Genomic DNA, 19736 nt, shown 5'->3' on the forward strand with positions numbered 1-19736 from the left:
CTTCAAGTTAAACAAGGGAGATCAAGAAAAAGAATTAATACTAAAAGGTCATTTAACACAAGCACATCTAAGGTTATATAAATAAGAATCAAAGTTATTGATTTTGGAAATGTAAAATGAAGTATTAAGTATGCAAGACTGCATCTTGATTCTGAACATTTAAAAGAAGAAACATCAACAGATGTTAAAAAAAAAACCTCTTAGCAATAAATTTAAACGTTGTATAGCCATACACACACAGAAAAGGAAAGACATTTGAAACTCATGTCCATGGAAGGTCTACTAAAGAGAAAAACAGCAACAGCACAGAGCTTACGAAACCTACTCCACAGAAAGGTCTGTCAAAAGGCTTAAACTTTGCCTCTTCCCAGGAATTTTATCTGTTTAACGTACTTAATATTAAAAAAAAAAAACAACTTTACAAAACCTGCACAAACACTCCTGCTGTACTTCCATATTACTAAGATTTCTCAAAAATAGTTTGATTTAAGCTCTTAACAGCATTATTCTTTCCAAACATCAGCTCCTACTCCCTTTTGCCCTTAATGGACAACTAGCAAACTGGTTCTCCTCCCCCTCTACTCTGCCCTGGTGAGACTGCAACTGGAATATTGTGTCCAGTTCTGGGCCCCTCAGTTCCAGAAGGACAGGGAACTGCTGGAGAGAGTCCAGTGCAGGGCAACATGATGATTAAGGGAGTGGAGCATCTCCCTTATGAAGAAAGGCTGAGGGAGCTGGGTCTCTTTAGCTTGGAGGAGACTGAGGGGTGACCTCATTCATGTTTATAAATATATAAACAGTGAGTGTCACGAGGATGGAGCCAGGCTCTTCTCAGTGACAACCAATGATAGGACAAGGGGCAATGTGTATAAACTGGAACACAAGAGGTTGCACTTAAATATGAGAAGAAACTTCTTCATGGTGAGGATGACAGAACACTGGAACAGGCTGTCCAATGGGGTTGTGGAGTCTCCTTCTCTGGAGACATTCAAACCCACCTGGACACATTCCTGTGTAGCCTCATCTAAGTGTTCCTGCTCCAGCAGGGGGATTGGACTAGATGATCTTTTGAGGTCCCTATCATTCTGTGATACCTCCTGCTTCAGTTTGGAAGGACTCCATAGTATCCTCCAATAGAGGAAAAGAAGGTTGTCAGGAGTAGTCAGCAGGGATTTAGCACAGAGAAATCATGTTTGACCAACCTGGTAGCTTTCTATGATGGTATGACTGTCTGGGTAGATTAGGGAAGAGCAGTGGACATTGTCTACCTTGACTTCAGCAAGGCTTTTGACACCATCTCTCACAACATCCTCACAGACAAGCTCAAGAAGTGCAGGATGGGTGAATGCGCAGTGAGATGGATCATGAATTAGCTGGATGGCAGAGCTCAGAGGGTTGTGATCATCAGTGCAGCATCTGGTTGGTGGCCTGTAGTTAGTGGGATTCCCAGGGGTCAGTACTGGGTCCAGTCCTGTTCAACCTTTTAATCAATGACCTGGATGAAGAGACTGAGTGCACCCTCTGCAAGTTTGCTGATGATATCAAACTGGGAGGAAGGACTGACACACCAGAAGGCTGTGCTGCCATTCAGTGAGATCTGGACATGCTGGAGGGCTGGGCAGAGAAGAACCTGATGAAGTTCAACAAGGGCAAGTGTAGGGTCCTGCAACAGGGGAGGAATAACCCCAGGCACCAGTACAGGTTAGGGGTGAACCTGTTGAAAAGCAGCACTACAGAGAAGGACCTGGGAGTTCTGGTCAACAACAGATTGACCATGAGTCAACAATGTGCCCTTGTGGCCAAGAAGGCCAATGATACCTGGGGTGCATTAAGGAAAGTGTGACCAGCAGATCAAGGGAGGTTCTCCTCTCCCTCTGCTCTGCCCTGGTGAGGCCACATCTGGAGTACTGTGTCCAGTCCTGGGCTCATCAGTTTAAGAAGGACAAGGAATTACTGAAGGGAGTCCAGTGGAGGACTACGAAGAAGCATCTTTCTTATGAGGAAAGACTGAGGGAGCTGGGTCTGTTCAGCCTGGAGAAGAGAAGGCTACAAGGGGATCTTATCAATACTTATAAATATCTCAAGGGTGGGTGTCAAGAGGATGGGACCAGACTCCTTTCAGTGGAGCCCAATGATAGGATGAGAGGCAACAGGCACAGACTGAAGCACAAGAGTTTCCATCTGAAGATGAGGAGAAACATCTTTGAGAGTGACAGAGCACTGGAACAGGCTGCCCAGAGAGGTTGTGGAGTCTCCTTCCCTGGAGACACTCAAAACCCTCCTGGACACATTCCTGTGCCATCTGCTCTGGGTGAACCTGCTTTAGCAGGTGGGTTGGACTAGATGATCTCCAGAGGCCCCTTCCAACCCCAACCATTCTGTGATAGGTCAACATCTGTCCACAGGATACTTTTACAAAAGAATACTGTCAGCCTAGTAAATGTAGTCAGTGAACAATAAATGTAAGTGATGTGGTTTTAATTTCTTTTTTAGTAACATTTCAAAAGTCAGCCTGAAAATAATTCTACTTCAGGTTTGAGGAGAAGAATAAAGGAAACAGTAAGGAGGAAGGTACCTATCACAACATTTAGAGTAGGAAATGTAAATTTTAAAAAAATTAAAAACAAAAAAAAAAAAAGGGGGGGGGGAACCAGAAACTTGGCTGAGAGTATTTCACTGCATACCCTCAAGAACAAAAACTCTCTTCTGGCTTCTGGCTGGTTTGTTCAAGTGTCTATTCTCATAGCAAACACTGACATGGAAAAAGAAAAAAAAAAAAAAGGTGATTCTGCAAGTAAAGTTTTTAAGCATAACTTACTAATTCACAAGCCCTGTACTGCATTTGACTTCTAAGTCTGATTTCCTGAGCACTGGTCCAAATTAGATCTATGCCTTCATCTCAGCCTCTCTTCAGCTGAAACAAGTCGTGAGACACTACGGCTAACTTACGCTCTCAAATGGAGCCTCCTAGAACTGTTAGATTTCATCCGTCCCAAGAACAAAAATAAAAACAGAAAGAATAAGTAACAGCTTGGGTGAGGGCATCTGCAAGAATCAAAAATGAGAGCAATCACATTTTCCCAAACAGAGCATATAGCTATCAGTTCTTGGCATAGTTCTTTAAAGCAGAGTCTGCCTCCTTGAGCCAACATGATGGACACTAACTGCAAGGACAAGAGACACAGTCCAAAGGAAACACAAACTCCCAGAAGCATAGAAATCGCAGTCCTGAGAAAATCCTGGGACAACAAGGGAAGACAGGCAGGAACAAGCAGATATCTGTAAGAAATGCCAACACTTCATTCTTTTGCTGTCTGAAGAGCAAATCCATTTAAAAACAGACATATTTGCAGATAGTTCATTTGCTTGAGTTGTCACAGGTCACTGAAGAATTAACTTGTAGAATTAGCATGCCTATAAAAAAGAGAAGCACTGGGAAAATAAGTGTTTCAGCTACAGAGATTTCTGATGATCTCTGGAATGTGAGAAATGGGCTCCTAATTGCAAGCAGGACAGTGTGTAGCCTACTGTAAAAGAGATATGAACCTTAGGCACCAACCAAAGAAGAGCTAGGTGTACCTGACCAGGATCTAATGGAAAGTATTCAGAGAGATTAGAGACAGTACACATACAGAAATTAAATTAGAAACTAGCAATCAAAATACCTGTTTGACAGGTAAGTATCATCTTACAGATCACATCCCCATCTAAAAGCAATGAGAAAATGGACTTTTTTTAAAACTGGGATTTCTTCATAAGGTTAGGAATCTCGATGCCCTATTCTTGCTTTTAAAGCTCATCTTCTTCTAGAGTTTGAGTCTTTAAGGCTTTGCCTCATACTGGTAGTTTCTTACAATTTTGATTTTACCCAAAAGAGATTCAGATGCTTTAGAGAGCTTGCAGAAAAACTACATATGTAAATTCAGAAAGTCATGTAAATGCATCTGTGTCTGGTGAAGAAACGAATATTCTCTTTCCTGGGTTCTATGATTTGATTGCTGAAGCTTATGGTTCGGCATATAGGTAGCAAATTTAAACAAAGTCTAATGCCAGCAAATCAGCTGGACAGCAAAAGCTTCATGAGATGTATCTAACCAGCCATTAGCACATAAGCCTTGCTAAGCAACACAGAGTTGTTATTATTAAAAATACAAATTCAGATTTGTGAAAACAAGTTATGAGGAAAGGTTGCAGGCCACAGGCATCCAGACCAGTCTCTCAACTGGAAGTCAAATGGGAATACTTTCTGGTTTAGCTTGGAAAGCTTCTTATCGGGTTAAACTCACAGACACAGATCTCAAGGATGGATCCAAAAAGTGGGTTCTCCAGTGGTTACAAAATGTTTCCTTATCCAACATTGAAAATATTGGTTATTCAAGCAGATTCAGTCACTCATTACTTGCATGTGCACTTAATTACATATAGGAAGGCAGACGTCTTAAGCAAGATACTACACACAAACTCATCAAATTTCAGAATTTTCCTTAGATATCCAAACTGAGTCAATTTCAGTCTTAACTTAAAGAACAAAGATATCCTGGATCTGTTTCCAGGATAGCGCAGATAGAATTGTGACTTTTGAGAAACAGCAAATAAAAATGACTAAGAGAACTTCAATGACAGCCTTAGAACTTGTGGGCAACCATGCGCTATGTTTACTCTAATACTTTAAGGTTCAGTCACTTTTTCCAGTGTCCTGTTGCTTACCAATGCTGATGTGGTTTCTAGGAGACATTTTCTGCATGCTAGCAGTTTGCAATACCATTTCCAAGCTTGCCTTTGTGGCTTCCATGTTTCACAGCCCCTCACTAAGAACTGCAATATTTGTGAATACTGGGACACTCCATACTGAAAGAATAATTTAGCATCCTACATTTGTGCAATGCCACAGCCACAAAAATGTAATCATTTGATGTCTGCATTTACATTAAAATACCCTTTATCAGATAAGCAATAAAGAAAACAATAGGAAAAAGAAAAAAGTATTTACAAGAGTTACTAAGTTTAGATACAGTAACAGAAGTAATTTTTCTCTTCTCTGCTTCTATTTAGACCACTTCTGCAAGATTTTTCAGTTTCATTTTACTAACAAGTTGTCAGGATACTTACACTTCCCTATGGCTGAGGTCCAATCCATACATGAAATACTCAGCCAAGATAAAGTTTCAAGTGAGGAGGACACACACGTACCTCATATCTGGATAATCATCCACCCACTCTGTTTGTGTGCTTCCATCTTCAGATTAAGATCTTACTTCTTCCTACTTAAAAGCATTTCCCTATAACTCATAACTCAAATCAGGAGGTCAGGTCTGAACACATCTCTGGGAGATGTGCTGACCACTTCCACCTAGTGTTAGAAATGCTGATGCCTCTTGATCATGGTAAGGTGGAGCCATCTCCTGTCCAGATAACAAACAACCTTTTAGTAACTGTAAGGTTATTTAACTACAAAAATTCTTAACCACTTAAGTAAATGTTCTTTTAGCCTGATGGAGTGTGGTCAACCCTCACTATAAACATTTCATGTATATGTATTCTAGAGTAACATGTCTTGTTGACAAAGGAGCCAAAATTGACCTGCGTAACACCAGATAAACATCTACTGGCATAGGGGCTACAAAATAAGCAATACGCTTGGCTTTGAGTACGGAAAAAAATAAAAATAAAAATCAACTGGGACTGCTGAACTGATACAGTTTGGTTGCCTTGGGATAAAGTCAAAGCTCATTCCCATCTGCAACTGAGGTGCAGTTGGTGAACCCATCCGAACTCCTCTCCCTTTCTACAGTACTTTGAAGGGAAAAAGATATCCCTTTTGGTTCTCATGCTCAGTAGCTACTAAACCCCTTGCCAGTACAAGAACTGCCACTGTTACTTTATACACGCACACAGACAAGATTAACATGTGAATTGTTACTAACTTCTGGTGAGGGCTATATAAAACAGTATTCAAAGAACTTCGGCCTGATAGTAAGGTAACAGTGAATAGCTTTAAAATTGAACTTCAATAACATGATGACATAGGAGATGATGAAGAAGCAGCTCCTCTCAGAGTGAAAGTACATTATGTCAGTGAGCCTGTCACTGAGGAAACATGAACTTTGGAGCCATCACAGAGACACTATTATGAAAACCGCAGCGCTTAGAGGATATATGAGACAGCCACAGCAGTTAGAACTCTGAGATGCCAGTTGTGTGTTGTGGAGACACTAGAAAGCCAAGGCTTAAAGTAGGGGCAGGTAAGCCATCAAGAAGTGTGTAGTGTTAGAAGGCAAAAAGCAGTTTAAATTTTAACCAGTAGCACTGTTAGTTGGCTGAGAAATGTGTCCTCTATCACACTACTTAGAACTTTTTCAAGTCTTTCTTATGAGAACTATAACCTACCTAACACTACAGTTCATGATGAAATTAATAGCGAGAAAAAAATAAAATCAGGTCTGTGGATTTTGGGGGTTTTGTTTAGGGCTGGGGCCTAAAGTTCATGTTTTCATGACTTAGATATAGTTTAATAAACTCATAGCCTTAAAGTATTGCACATACATATACCTTCTGCAAATACAGAGATAGACCATCAACCAAGTCTTCTTTGTAGTCATGTCCCCATCATAGCAGCATTACCAAGCTAATACAAGATAACACAAGCCACAAAAATGTCAACATACTTACAGGCAGGGGAGCAGGACAGGCAACATGAAAGCTAAGAGAATGATCTTTAATGGTACGAAAGTCTCAGAAATACAGCAACATCCTCATTCTCAGAAATAAAATGGACGAAGTTATGGGACATTTTTTGGACCTCATGAGAAAAGCTTGAAAACTTTGAGAGACCTTGAGCTCCAGCTTACTAAGAGTTGGCAGCCTCCAACACATAAAACAAACAATGGAAAAATCACTACATCTCTGTGAACAACACAAAGAGTTTGAAATTTATGAACTAATAATTCTGTTTCTCATGGTAAAAAAAATCACATTCCCCTTTCCTCTACTGTTTGTCAAACAGCTTTCCCACCCCGCTTTTTGGCAGCTAGGCTCGTCATACTATTTTTATGTACAAATTGCCCTAGGTTTCCCAAGAAATCATCTTTCCAGAGCAATGGAGCTAAAGGCTAAAATAAAAGACACAGGTTCCAGGAAACTGATTATCATAAACAGTAGTATTTTGATGAGTTCAATACAAATACATCAGGAATTTGTTTGATTACTGAATCTTAGGCTAAGTAGGCAGAATGATAATAAGGTTCCAAATCTAAATTTTTCTGGTACAGTGTGTGTTCCACTTCAGAAGCACTCCGTGTCCATGCAATGGTACACCTCATTGGTATCACTATGAACTGGAAAGCTAGCAGGCCAGACACTGTACCAACAGCTATCTTTCAACTGAAGAGTGCACAGAAACTTGCTGTTATTCTTTCTCTTCATTTCTAATTCCAGAAACTAGAAATGTCCTCTTTTTGAACATGCTTGGAATAGTTATAGAAGGATAATACCAAACTAATATTTAAAATTTTTTTTAAAAGGTGGGGTGGACTTTTTTCACCTTCCTTTCTTCTAATATAGTCTATTAGACATAATTCTTCATAGGAGTGACATCATACAAAAAGATTGTAAATTTATCATTTCCTTTCACTACTGAAACAAATATTTTTCCATGGATTTCTCCGTTATATCCAGCAGAGGGCAGTAAAGGAATAGCTTTGTGAACTCCAAAAAAAGTTAATCCTCATTGCATATCAAGAAGCAGTGTATAACAACAGATTATAAGATTGCCTTTTAATGAGGAACACACTACTCTTCACACAAATCACCTTAAGAAGTTCACTGCCATCATCAAGAACCTACGCACATATTTTCCAACCAAATGCCCATTAACACAAGGTGATCTGCAGGGAAGTTGAAATAAGACCTGCCTCCTGTGTCCATATTCCCACAAAAAACAAATTTCAATCTATTAGCTAAAAATTCACTAGGAGACATACAGAAATATACAGTTATTTCATGAAAAAAGATAGAACATAGAGTTATATTTAATCACAACTGGAAGTACAGGAGTGGTTATCAGAATTTTATCTGGTTTTGTAATGGGGGTAATACTTATTTCCTATACACTGAAAAGTTTTAAATTGACAGATGAGCAGAAACACAAGAAGATTCTGGCATGTTGGCACACAGTGAAAACTACTGGCCAGGCTTCAGTGTCCTTCTTTAATGCCTCTTCCACAACGTATGTGAAGAATTTGGCAACTAAGAACGTGACCCACACAAGCTAGCGTGCCAGGGAGACAGCTCTTCAAACGGAGAGAAGGAAATTCTACTGACAGCAATGTGTTTAAACCCAACTATCTCCAGACTTCATAGAGGTACTTCTTTCTACTTGGGAATGCAGCATGCCCTTTTAAAAGGGCACAGTCCTTTCGTTCAGACACGATTAGAAGGAAAGATTGTGTTCATTTCCCATCCTTTATGCAACAAATCTGTCCTTGAACACTCCCCCATTTCCTTTGCTTTCAGCCTTCAAAACCAAGTTGCAATAACTGAGCTATAAAGGTGAAGAGCAGCTTATCTTGTTCCTTTGGTTGAGGTCTTTCCACGCTGTTTCAGTACAAGGGGCCAGGTAATACCTCTGCCTGATTGAGCTCCCAACAGTAGCAGAAGAAGAGGAAGGACAAGTTTATAAGTCAAAGAAAGGCTGCAATTAGATTTCAAACTCTGTTAATTCTTAACTGTTCCTCAGTACGTAATTTTTTGAGAGAGGATTATGGGAGAGAGAGTAACCTGAATTTTGAATTTCAGAATGACTGCAGCCTTTCATGACCACAGAACAGGTAGAACAAATTTTGCCCCACAAATGGTGATGCAGAGTACTAGTGTACCTTGTAAGATGCAGATGATGCTGTTGTCATAAACTCTGGAGTTTTAGCCCACCATCCAGTATGAAATCTACAGAAAGCAATACTGTCTACCATAGCTAATATTGAAAGCTTAAAATACCTAGTGCTTTTGCTTCTTACAGAATAAAAGTATTTTCAGATATGCTCACTAGTTAATCTCTCTGACATCAAGTATAGAATGAGTAAGTTATTATTGTAGGCCCTTTCAGACACACACATGCGATTTACTTTTGAGATGGTAAAGTGAGATGCAAGCTGACTAAAGGATACGCATTGCAGTCTAACTTTGACTTTTTTTCTAATTCATAAGGATTTGTGCTAATTTGCTTAAACTTTCAAATTTAAGAGGTTTCATCACATACATTCCTCAATCACTGCTTAAATAGCTATGCTTACAACAAGTACCACAAGACTGATTTTTCTGTAGTCTGAATATGTTATCTCACAACATTATTAAGATATTCACTCAGTTAAAAGAATTTGTTAAAAAATTAAGCAGCAATGAAAATATCTTAGCTGATTGTGGTTAATAGACAGCATTCACTGATAAGACCAGCTCCAGGGCACAGCAGATATACATTTTCAAGGAATTGAGCGCTTCCTTCTCAAATTTACAGATGGTGAGTACACCAAATAAAAATATTAGGAAATGTAAATAATTTGCTGCCTTGCTCCTCCTCCTTCCATTTCATGATTCCTATCTTAATAGATTAAAAACCCAACCCTTGTTCAAGTATTTTGAAGAAAAATCTTGGTTTTTAAAAGGGCTATTGGAACTTCACAGTATGCAGCACTTTCTAGCCAAAGGTAATTCTGCCTAGGCCTATGTGCAGCTCACAATACATGACAATAGGTTTCTTGTAGATCTTTTTAAGGGCACAAAAGTCTACCTTGGTGGTCAATAATTCAGTGGTTTTAGTTGATGAGCTTTGATCTTCCCTGTAGGAATTTTCTTTTGTACCTCATCTTTAATGCAGGGTTCTACCTACCTAGCAATCAATGTTTTAAACACTTCTGCCTTTAAGGGCAAAATAACACAGAACAAACACAGCTGAAAACTGTATGTCATTTATTCCTTTAAGGGCTCCCAATATCCTGAAAGTGGCAATTATTTAAAATTCCTTGCAGAAAATATTTAAGGACGCCTTTGGTAGAAAACTTATATCAGGATAAACAATCATCCAGTCACTATGCCTTTCTGCAGTGAAAAATGTTCTACCAAGAAAGTCTTGGTCCATACAGATACAAACATACAGATAACAGTTACTACAAAGCCTGCCAGTGGATAAACAAACTGTTGAAACTTGGGAGAGAACCAGCAGTTTAGTAAAAGGAGCATATTTACAAGATATAAGTGTTAAAGACTTGAGACTTCTCAGCAACAGACACCTAGGCAAACTAAAACTACCCGTAGCATTTAAATCTAGATAGGAAGAGCCTTCCATACCACCACTGTGACCTTTTAGCATGCTGTTCTCTCTATCCAGCACAACATCTGGTGACTGTCTCAGCTCCTGTAGATCCTCCACTGTGAATTCACTAATTCTCAAAATCTGTTCTTTAGCCAAAACAATAGGAAGATAGACAAATTTAAAGGTTAGAGAAAATGTACAGATTTCTGAAAATAAAGTTAGCCTTGTTTTCAGGCATATATAAACTGTTTCCCATTTGCTCTTCAAACACCAGTCTCAAAGTGGGCACACAGCGTAGGTGGCATTCGCCTGTTCAGTCTCCTGTGCAAAACAGATCTTCAGCATTTTATTAATACAGTACATAGAATTCATGGCCTGAGAGGTTCCATTCCTCAAAAATGAAATTGTGCAGAGTGTCAGTGCCTGTTGAGACTAGTAGCTATAGCCAAAAAACCTTACTTCAAGTTCTTTTTTAAGTCGCTCCTCTCGTTCAGTGCTGTATTCAAGCTCGCTGGCCTGGTGTCTCAGCAGCTGCCTGCAGCCACTGTGTTCCACCTCCACATCTTTCATTTTCTTGTGCATATTTTGCAATGCATTATTCTGCTCCTAGAAAAAATGAAGCATTAAGAGATACTTTTACTAAGATAAACCATAACCATAAAGATTTCAAAAGAGGAATACTTTGTGAATGGAGACTGCGTTAGAACAGGTTCATAAAATCTATCACATCAGCGCACGTCAACAGAACAATTTACCCAACAGCAGACATGCTCTTCATTCACCAGCAGGTAAAATGAACTATGACCATGTCCTTCTGTGGTAATACTAAAATCAGAGCAAATTCCCCACACGAAATCTTACTCTTTAAAGAGTACAAGGCTGCTCTTCCAATTTCTTCTCTCTCCCAGACCAGTGGCAACAATGGAGAAGGAAACAGTTAAGTGCATTTGACAAAATGATGGACAGAAGTTCTATTTTGTTCTGGTTTTAATTGTTGGAACTCAAAATCAAATCAGATATTTATAGAAACAGTTACTCCCATAGACTAAATTATCTTCCTTTCTGCTATTCAGAGAAAGACATTCTTCTGTCTAGAAACTGAATTACTTTTAAAAATTATCTACATGAACTACAAAGTTCACAGGAGAATAAAATATCCAAGCTGTTTCCACTTCAATTTCCTCATTCGGAATTTGAACCAAGCTACAAGCTGGGATAATTACTAATACTACTGGACTCAGCAGCTCTGTGGAATCACTGCTACAAAATCCACATTCACACCACACCAGGCTCAGAGGAAAGTAGCCAAATAATGAACCTCCAGTAGTGTAGCACATACTTAAGCTGGAGATCCCAGAAGTCTCAAAAAGAATAGCTCTGGTCTAGTGGACAGGAATAAGCTTTTCCATAACGAGCATCAGAAACAAGCCATAAATCCAGTGATTTAGTCAGAGGACCTTTGGAGACCCAATTTGTTAAAATGACTTTCTGTGCAAAACACAGAAAGATTAAAGTAAGTCCTCCTGTTCATTTACTCCTATTTAATATCATGGCAAGAAAAATTTTGTGAAAATAAACCAGGTAGTCTGCAAATTCTGCTATTACCCTTACATGACATAATCTTGTTCCTAGAAATTACTAATCATAAGGCATCTGCAGAGCCTTATTAATACAGAATGATTCTTTGGAAGACTTAAGTCTGGCAGAACCATGTTTATACAAGAAGATCAAAGAAATACAAGTCTTTTCCAAAGTTTTTTAAAAAAAAAAAAAGTTTTCAGAAGTTACTTCAGGTTGAAGGTAGAAAGTTTGGGCCACTCAAACATGACAATAGGGGAATCTTGACTCTTCTACAGTGTTAAATGTTAACAATTAGTAACTGAAAAAAAAAAGTTCATTGTCTCTGTTCTTTCATGTGCAGGCACTATGATTTTTTGGCATCCTCTGAAAGATAACAAGGAGAGTGCATGTGAAACACATGTAGAAAAAAATGGGAACATTAGTAAATCTAAATATTGCAAAAACTGTATACCTGGATATGCACTAAATTTACGCTAACCCCCTAACTTTGCCTGTAATATCAAGCCCATGAACAGGTTTCTTCCCACCAGCATGCTAAAAAAAAAAAAAAAAAAAAAAAATTAATTTTAATGGAAATATACAGCTACTCTCACTCTTCACACAGGAAAGATACAGAGATATTTAAGTCTTCAGGTATATCTTCTAGACATCAACAAAAGTGACCTAGGAAAAGCACGCATGAAATAAGTAATACATAGTTTGCCGCATAACACTACATCAAGACTTAAAAACATTTTATACTGGAAATGTAGTTAGCATTAATCAGACTAAAATTTACATTAATACATCAAGCTTGTTTACACAAGTCAACATGAGTTGTAGGATTTCAGAATCTTAAAGAAGTCTCCAAACTTTTCAGACTTGGCATGAAACTGTGCAAGACTATCCCAGCAGTCACTTGCACTTCGAAGGTTCAAAGAGAAACACACTTCATCGTGTAAAAAAAATAAAAAAACACCACAACAACAACAACAAAAATAACACAAAACAAAAAACAACAACAACAAAAAAAACATATATACCTGCATGTCATCTTATCTGCTTCTGGACATATCTGCTTCTGGAAAACATGCTGGTTTTTTTTTTAAAGCATGTATAAACAACACGATTTCACAAGTTGTCTAAGAAAAAAGGAAGTGCTTCTGTGAAGGAATACTATATTCTGACTAACCACAAGGTGATGCTATTGCACTTACTATTGAACTCCAAAATTTTCTGTTATGAAGCGGATGGCATGCTAAGTACACCCGATAGAGCACACTACAGACCTGCTAGAAAGCAGAGAGGATTACTTTCTCTCCATATCTTAGAGACACGTTTCAATAGGTTAAGCTGACTTCACTTCCACGCCTAGCTCAGCATTTTCATAGCCAAGTTCAAAATTACAGTTCATTAAGTGCAGCCCTTCCAGCCAGGATTTGCATACATGCTTAGAATCTCATTTCTATGTACATATTAAGACCAAAATTAAATTAATTTTATCTAGCTTTCATTTTAGATCTTGGAATAAATATTGAAGCATTTAAAACAGGTCCATAAATACACAACACATAAGATGGGAACACATTCGAAGTGATAATTTATAAACACAGATCCTTCTGACATTTACCTGCCACGTTTAAATCAATTAAGCTCCCAAGCAAGAACTAAGGCAGTCAAGTCCATATTTAACATTTATTTACGTATTTTTAATTTGCTGGAATTTTATAACTATACATAAAACCTACAATTAGGGTGATAGGCTGGGCAACAGTTACAAAGGCAAAGTGGGAAAACAGAACATTTTTACTACTGAAAGCAGGTTAGGAGTTGATACCTAGTAGTGAATCTCATTTACCTTAGGAGTGAACAATTTTCAAGCTTTAACATTTACCAGCCTAACACCTGCCTCTGCAGATTGTCTTCACTTCTGAGTATACATCCATGGACAGAGAACACAATGTCTCAAGCAATCCACTGCTCCTTTTGATCTGAGGCCACACATCACTTCAGATTGTACCTCTCCAACATTGCCCTTTTTATACAGTATTAAAGTCACTGAATGCAGCTTCTAGAAAACACTCTACAGAAGAGAACAGAAGACAAGTCCATTCTAAAGCCTGAATCTATCTCAGCCTACTGTCAGCCAGAACTCAGAGCCAAAACTCCACACTTAGCCTGCTTTACCTGGCAACTTAAAAAAGAAAACCTTATCTAAAACCAGGTTTCTTCATAGCCTATATCTAATCCTACTTTTTTAAGAACTGACTTTGAAAACTGAATCATGCTTCTGTTGGTTTGAGAGGGACCTTATGGTGCCTCCCCTTGGCTTTCCCTCCTTTTTTTTTTTTTTGTAAAGTATTCCTTTATGGTTCTCCTAACTGTTCCTTCAACGTGCAGTTCAACACAACCACAAAATTACTGGGGAGAGGAAGGAACTTCCTTTTTGTCCTTCATTCAGAGAAAATCCAGCTCAGTGGGATCCTTTCCCACTATCAGGGCTGCTGGTCACTGAGGAAAGAACAGAGTGCAACTCCTTTTGCAGCCCATGCACAGAAACACTACACATACACACACTACCCAGTTTCTACTTCAGGTCTCATTATTGCACCTCTCTTTCCTGACCTTGCCTTCAAACAAACAGCTGGAAAGTCAGCACATAGTACTTTTGGAATATGCATAATGAAGGGATTCTCTCTGTTTTTTTTTTCCTAAGAGCTGCTCATACAGGTGCCATATAAAATGTAATTAACAGCACCCTAGCATTGTGTTGTCAGCACTTCACTATCACAAGCTGCCAGGGAAGGATTGCTTTGTGTCATTTGGGAAGACTGTCACTGTCCCAGGCTTCGAGCTGACGAGGTGGGAAGAATGCAGGGCTAATTTTCTACTGCTTGACCAATCCCAAGACCAACTGAGACAAGTCTGACACATTTTAAAGGAAGCTATAAAAGAAGAAAATAGGAATATAAAAAAATAAGTCTCACTGAATAAAGGAATCTCTTAGTAGCAATCTCTTCTCTGCATGTCATGCATATGAGTTAATGGCTATCAGCCTTAACAGAGCCTCTGCACTACACTTCTTTAAAAGCATAAAGGATATAGCTGAATACAGTCTCGATTTTCTTCAGATGCTATTATTACATTGTTAACATAGAACGTAATTCAATTGACAATTAGAGATTAAAATTTTTAAATTACAGTTGTGTAATTGTTTGGGTCCCTGTGGAGCAGGCAAAAGTTGGCTATGTTAGCTCAGCACTTCTACACCGTACTACTACTAGATTTCTTTGACACATAAATGAGTTTTAAATGGCTTAACTGTAAAAAGAAGAAAAAGTTCATCTTTTTGTTATTTTTTACACATTTAATATCTGAGGGATTTATGCATACCAGTACAACTTAACTTGCTCTTTTTTTTGTTAAATACAACAAAATTAACTATCTGAAGAACAGAGATCCACAGTCTAAAACTGATTATAAGGCCATCTCTTAGTATTAAATTATTTTTTTTCTAACCAAATGGCAAAATTCCCCAAAGCAGTCATTTCTCATATGTGACATGGAGTGAAAATTGTACAATGCACTGCTGGAAATCCCGTCATCACTATTTGAGTTCCTCGACAATGTGCAGTCTCCATATTATACAAATTATTTTCATGTTCACAGGCTATTAGATGTCAGGCTGGGGGAGATAAGAGGGAAATGGAATCAGAAGCTACATGTTGAGTGTCCCTGATTTTACTAACTCAGCTCTGCATGACAGTGCAAATGCACTACCACTGTGCACTCATAACTTGGTTGAGGCATTTACCATGAAAATTGGCCACAACACATTCCTTTAGAACAAGAAAGACTATGACACAGTGTAACTTTACAAAGCTATATTCTTCAGAAATATTCTACAATATTTAGTAATTTGGGGGAATTTTTTTTCCCCAAACAACAAAAACCCCAATCCACCACACACTTTGCAGGAAAAATGTTCCAGTCATCATCTCACGCAACTTTTCAACTACTCATACATCATACCTGCAGAATACTTTCTAGTTTGGTTCTTTCCTTAAGTAGCAATTCATAATCACTGTTGCAAGTTCTGCGGATATCATCCTTCTCACTTGCAAGTCTTTGATGTTGTTCTTGCCACTTCTGCTGAGCAATATGAAACATTTTCTCAGTCTCTGCCACTTTCTGATGAAGCTTTCCATTCAACACTGTTGTTTAGAGAAAAAGAGAAAGAAAAAGGACAAGGAGCACTGCAAAGCATGTTCAGAAAAAAAAAGTATAATGATTGTCAGTTCTACTATGTATTGCAATATCCTGTAGAACATAGGAACATTAACACTTTCAACACTGGAGAGCATCACCCTCACTACAAAGAAACAATCAACTTTTGTGTTCCTATAGCATCTTTCACACAAAGACATATGAATTCTTTAGAGACTTTTATAAATTAAAACACTTCTCCTGTTGGAAAAAAATAAAAAATTGAGATAACTCTTTCAATTAAGGTCCTTATAGTGCATGTGACTTCATTTCAGATTTCTACAATGCTTGGCCAGGTATTTTCAAATGTCTATTTAATATACATATTAGACAGTATCAATTAATTTAGAGCTCAGTTTAAGTGACAGTAAAGATAGGCATCTGCCCCATGAAAGCGATTATAGGAACACCTAAGGCAAGTTGGGCTAATGAGAAAAGGCTCAGCTTTTCCAAGTAAATTTACTGCAGCTCAGGAGATTTAAATCTTCAGCCCAGCAAATGCTCTGAGACAGGGGAACATTGTATATACTCTTCTGCAAAAGCTTAAATGCCATGGAAACGTTCATCGCCTGTGCCTAGTTATTTAAGCAGTTTGACTATGGACTTCACTTTATTTTTAGGAACTGGCTTTCAGATGAAAGTACTTAGTATCAGCTTGTCATTTTGCTGAATACAGCTAGTTAGGTTGGCATTTAAGTGATTGCTACTTTCTAACGGATTTTTGTTTCACATTCAACACAGTTTTCTGATATTTCTTCTGACTCAGGGGATAAAACAAACAGAAAAGGCACATTAAGATGACATGGAGAATCAGTGGACACAATGATGAGAAAGGACTGTCAGACAGCAGAAAGTCAAGCCTCACTGAGAACAGCAGAAAAACAATCTGGATGAAACAATGAAAAGCACAAGCCACAAATGAGGCCTTCTGTCCCACGAACTAAGTGAAAGTCACATCAAAGCACCAAACGCGGTGAAAAGGCTACAAGTGACCAGGGAAAACAAGAGGCAGGTTATAAACTGCAGAAGGATCGAGAAGCAACATGATGATGATTTGATGATTTGTTGATGATTTGTCTTTGGTATCTGTCACAGGAAAGAAAAAGAAAAAAAAAAAAAAGAAAAAAATGAAAAGGAAAAAGGAAAACAAAAAAAAATTTAAAAAGAAAAGGAAATCAAAACAAACCCAAAACAAAGCAACCAAACAAAACAGTTTGAGGAATTCCAACAAATCTCATTTCCTGACAGTTAACAGACTTCTAATTAACTGATTCTGATACTGAAAGAAACTAACGCACACACACATTTAGGAAAACATCCCTTGCCTCTGCAAAACCTCTCCTACTCCCTTTTCTTTCCCCTGTCCGTGTACACACCAGCCCAGTCCCTGCAGCAGCCTGGGGTCACTGTGCAGTGGCTCCTCCATCAGCAATAGCCCCATTTGAGTCCTGCCTCTCGGTACCTGCACAGGTGGTCACTGCTTTGGCCCCAGCCCCTGCTCAGGCTGCTGCTCTGCTCCTGTCTCTCCTGCTTTTGTTTTTTAGTCTCTTCTTCTTCTCCTCTCCACATTTACCACCCTTTCTGAAACATGTTTTGGCAGAAGCATCATGCACTGTCCAGTGAGCAGTTCAGTGTCTGGTGGTGGGTGGGTTTACCCATTGTAGTGCGGGCCAGTACCAGCGCCAGGCAGAACCAGACCTGTTTCCTGCAGGCCAGGTTGCCCTGCAGAATCACACCCACCACCAGCTGTGGCGTGATGCCAGCTGTGCCCAATACTGCAGCCAATGAGTATGCTAAAATATAAAATGAGTCACAAAGTGAGATTTAACGTATTTTAAAATGCACACAAAGACTACTCACTTCTATACTGGCAAGCAAACCAGCAGTAAATGAGCACGCACAGGAAGAAATCGGCTTTCCCCCAAGTGAGAAACCAGGCATTCAAGTCTCCAGCTTGTAATCACAGGGGAATTTGCAAAGGATAAGAGAATGCCTTCTTCCAGTTTCCAATCTGTAAGATTTTTTTGTGTGTGTGTTCCCCAAAGGAGTGAAAAGTTCAGCTTTCTAATTATCTTCAAAACACCTGGTAGTAGAAGTACTTACAAGTTTTTCCGAGTGTCCTTCCATTCTTGAAAGGTTACAGTCTCCAGGAGGAGTGGTCTAAGCTATTCATGGATATCAAAGGTTCAACGAACTCACAAATGCATCTCCCATACTAGATTTAAAAGTTTTTATATTTACTTAGGTAATTAAAAATGCACCTCACTTGTAAGAATGAGAAATATTTCTCTCTCCATTGAGGAGGATCAAGGAAATTTGAGTTTCTGAATGAAAGACAAGTAGGAAAAAAATGTCTAGGTAAAAACCTTGCCTTCCACACACTACTGTCACAACATACATGTTCCATTACCTATAAAAACAGAAACAAGGATGATAAGAAAAGGAACTGGACATGAGCCTGAAACCTTTGAAAACAAGAAAGCAGCATTATGACAAGAACTTCAGGAAAAAAAAAAAAAAAGTTGTTGGAGATAGTGCAAACAAATAAAGAGGAATGGACTTTTCTTTTTAACCCTGAAACAGAAAAAGATAAACTGCTGGACAGAGTGATAACCAGGATACAGAGACAGCCACCATGATTACAGTTCTGTACAAGGACAGTGGGAAAAGAGGAAACAACAGAAGGTAAGGGGCAAGAGGAAAAAGGGCTTATCAGTTTAACAGGTTAGTTTTATTTCACATGAGACAGCAAGAGTTTTGTAAACTCTTATAAGTTTACAAAAGCAGATGGATAAGTGATGAGAAAGACAACAGAAATCCAAGAAATACAAAAACTAGAGAATTTAACTAAGTCCCTGCTTCTCATTTGTCTTCCTGACTTGAAACTCACTCAGCCTTTTTTCCCCTGTTTGCTTTTTAGAAACTTACCTTGCAGTTCCACAAGTTTGTTTTTTGCATCACTTAACTCCTGTTCTGCAGCATAGATTTTCAGACGAGCATCTTTCCTGGCAATTGCCAATTCATACTCCAGACTTTGTCGAACAGCCTCTCCTTTCTCAATTTCTGACCGTAATTTGACAATCTGGCTTTCACAGTTGGACAACTAGAAAATAAATTTGTTTCAGAAAACTGGCAACAATGGTCCTTTGAAAGAATGCAACATGTTACAGAAATACACCTACAGAACATTTTAAAAGATATTTTTAATTGCAGTAACAGCTGCCTTTTTCTTCCACTTGAATTTGAGATGTATTTTGGAAATGCACATTTATGCAGACTTTAAGTACTTTTACTGGGTTTTATGCAAACTGTTCCTATTCCTAGATTAATTTCGTGTACCTTAAACATGCCCTTCCATTTTCCCAAAAATGCGCTACCTTAGCAAAATAAAAATCATAATACTGTCATCTTCCTGAACCTCAAAGGAAAAACTGCAGTAACAGAACCGTCATGTTCCACAAGCTATTTCATGGTAACTTTCTTAAAATTTAACACTTGGAAAAAAGTCATGTTGGGCTGGTAGACTATCAGACACCTAATAACTCAAAAGTATACATAGGAACAGAAAACTTAGTCCAGTAATGTTCAGTAGTCACACAGAATTATA

The 19736-nt window shown here is 38.5% G+C and overlaps 1 protein-coding gene across 5 annotated transcripts in view; it reads right to left on the reverse strand.

The window, feature by feature from the left end:
- Positions 1–19736, reverse strand: part of CCDC171 (coiled-coil domain containing 171) — a 155420-nt gene that overhangs the window by 124224 nt on the left and 11460 nt on the right. For all 5 annotated transcript variants that reach the window (XM_082074301.1, XM_082074299.1, XM_082074298.1 and 2 more), the window contains exons 4-6: positions 19058–19232; positions 15896–16077; positions 10763–10909 (exon numbers count right to left, since the gene is read on the reverse strand). In XM_082074301.1, coding sequence (XP_081930427.1) covers positions 10763–10909; positions 15896–16077; positions 19058–19232 — 504 coding nt within the window. The remainder of the gene's footprint in view (positions 1–10762; positions 10910–15895; positions 16078–19057; positions 19233–19736) is intronic.

Source organism: Streptopelia decaocto (genome assembly GCF_964273445.1).
Source record: "Streptopelia decaocto genome assembly, chromosome: Z".
Lineage (NCBI taxonomy): Eukaryota > Metazoa > Chordata > Aves > Columbiformes > Columbidae > Streptopelia > Streptopelia decaocto.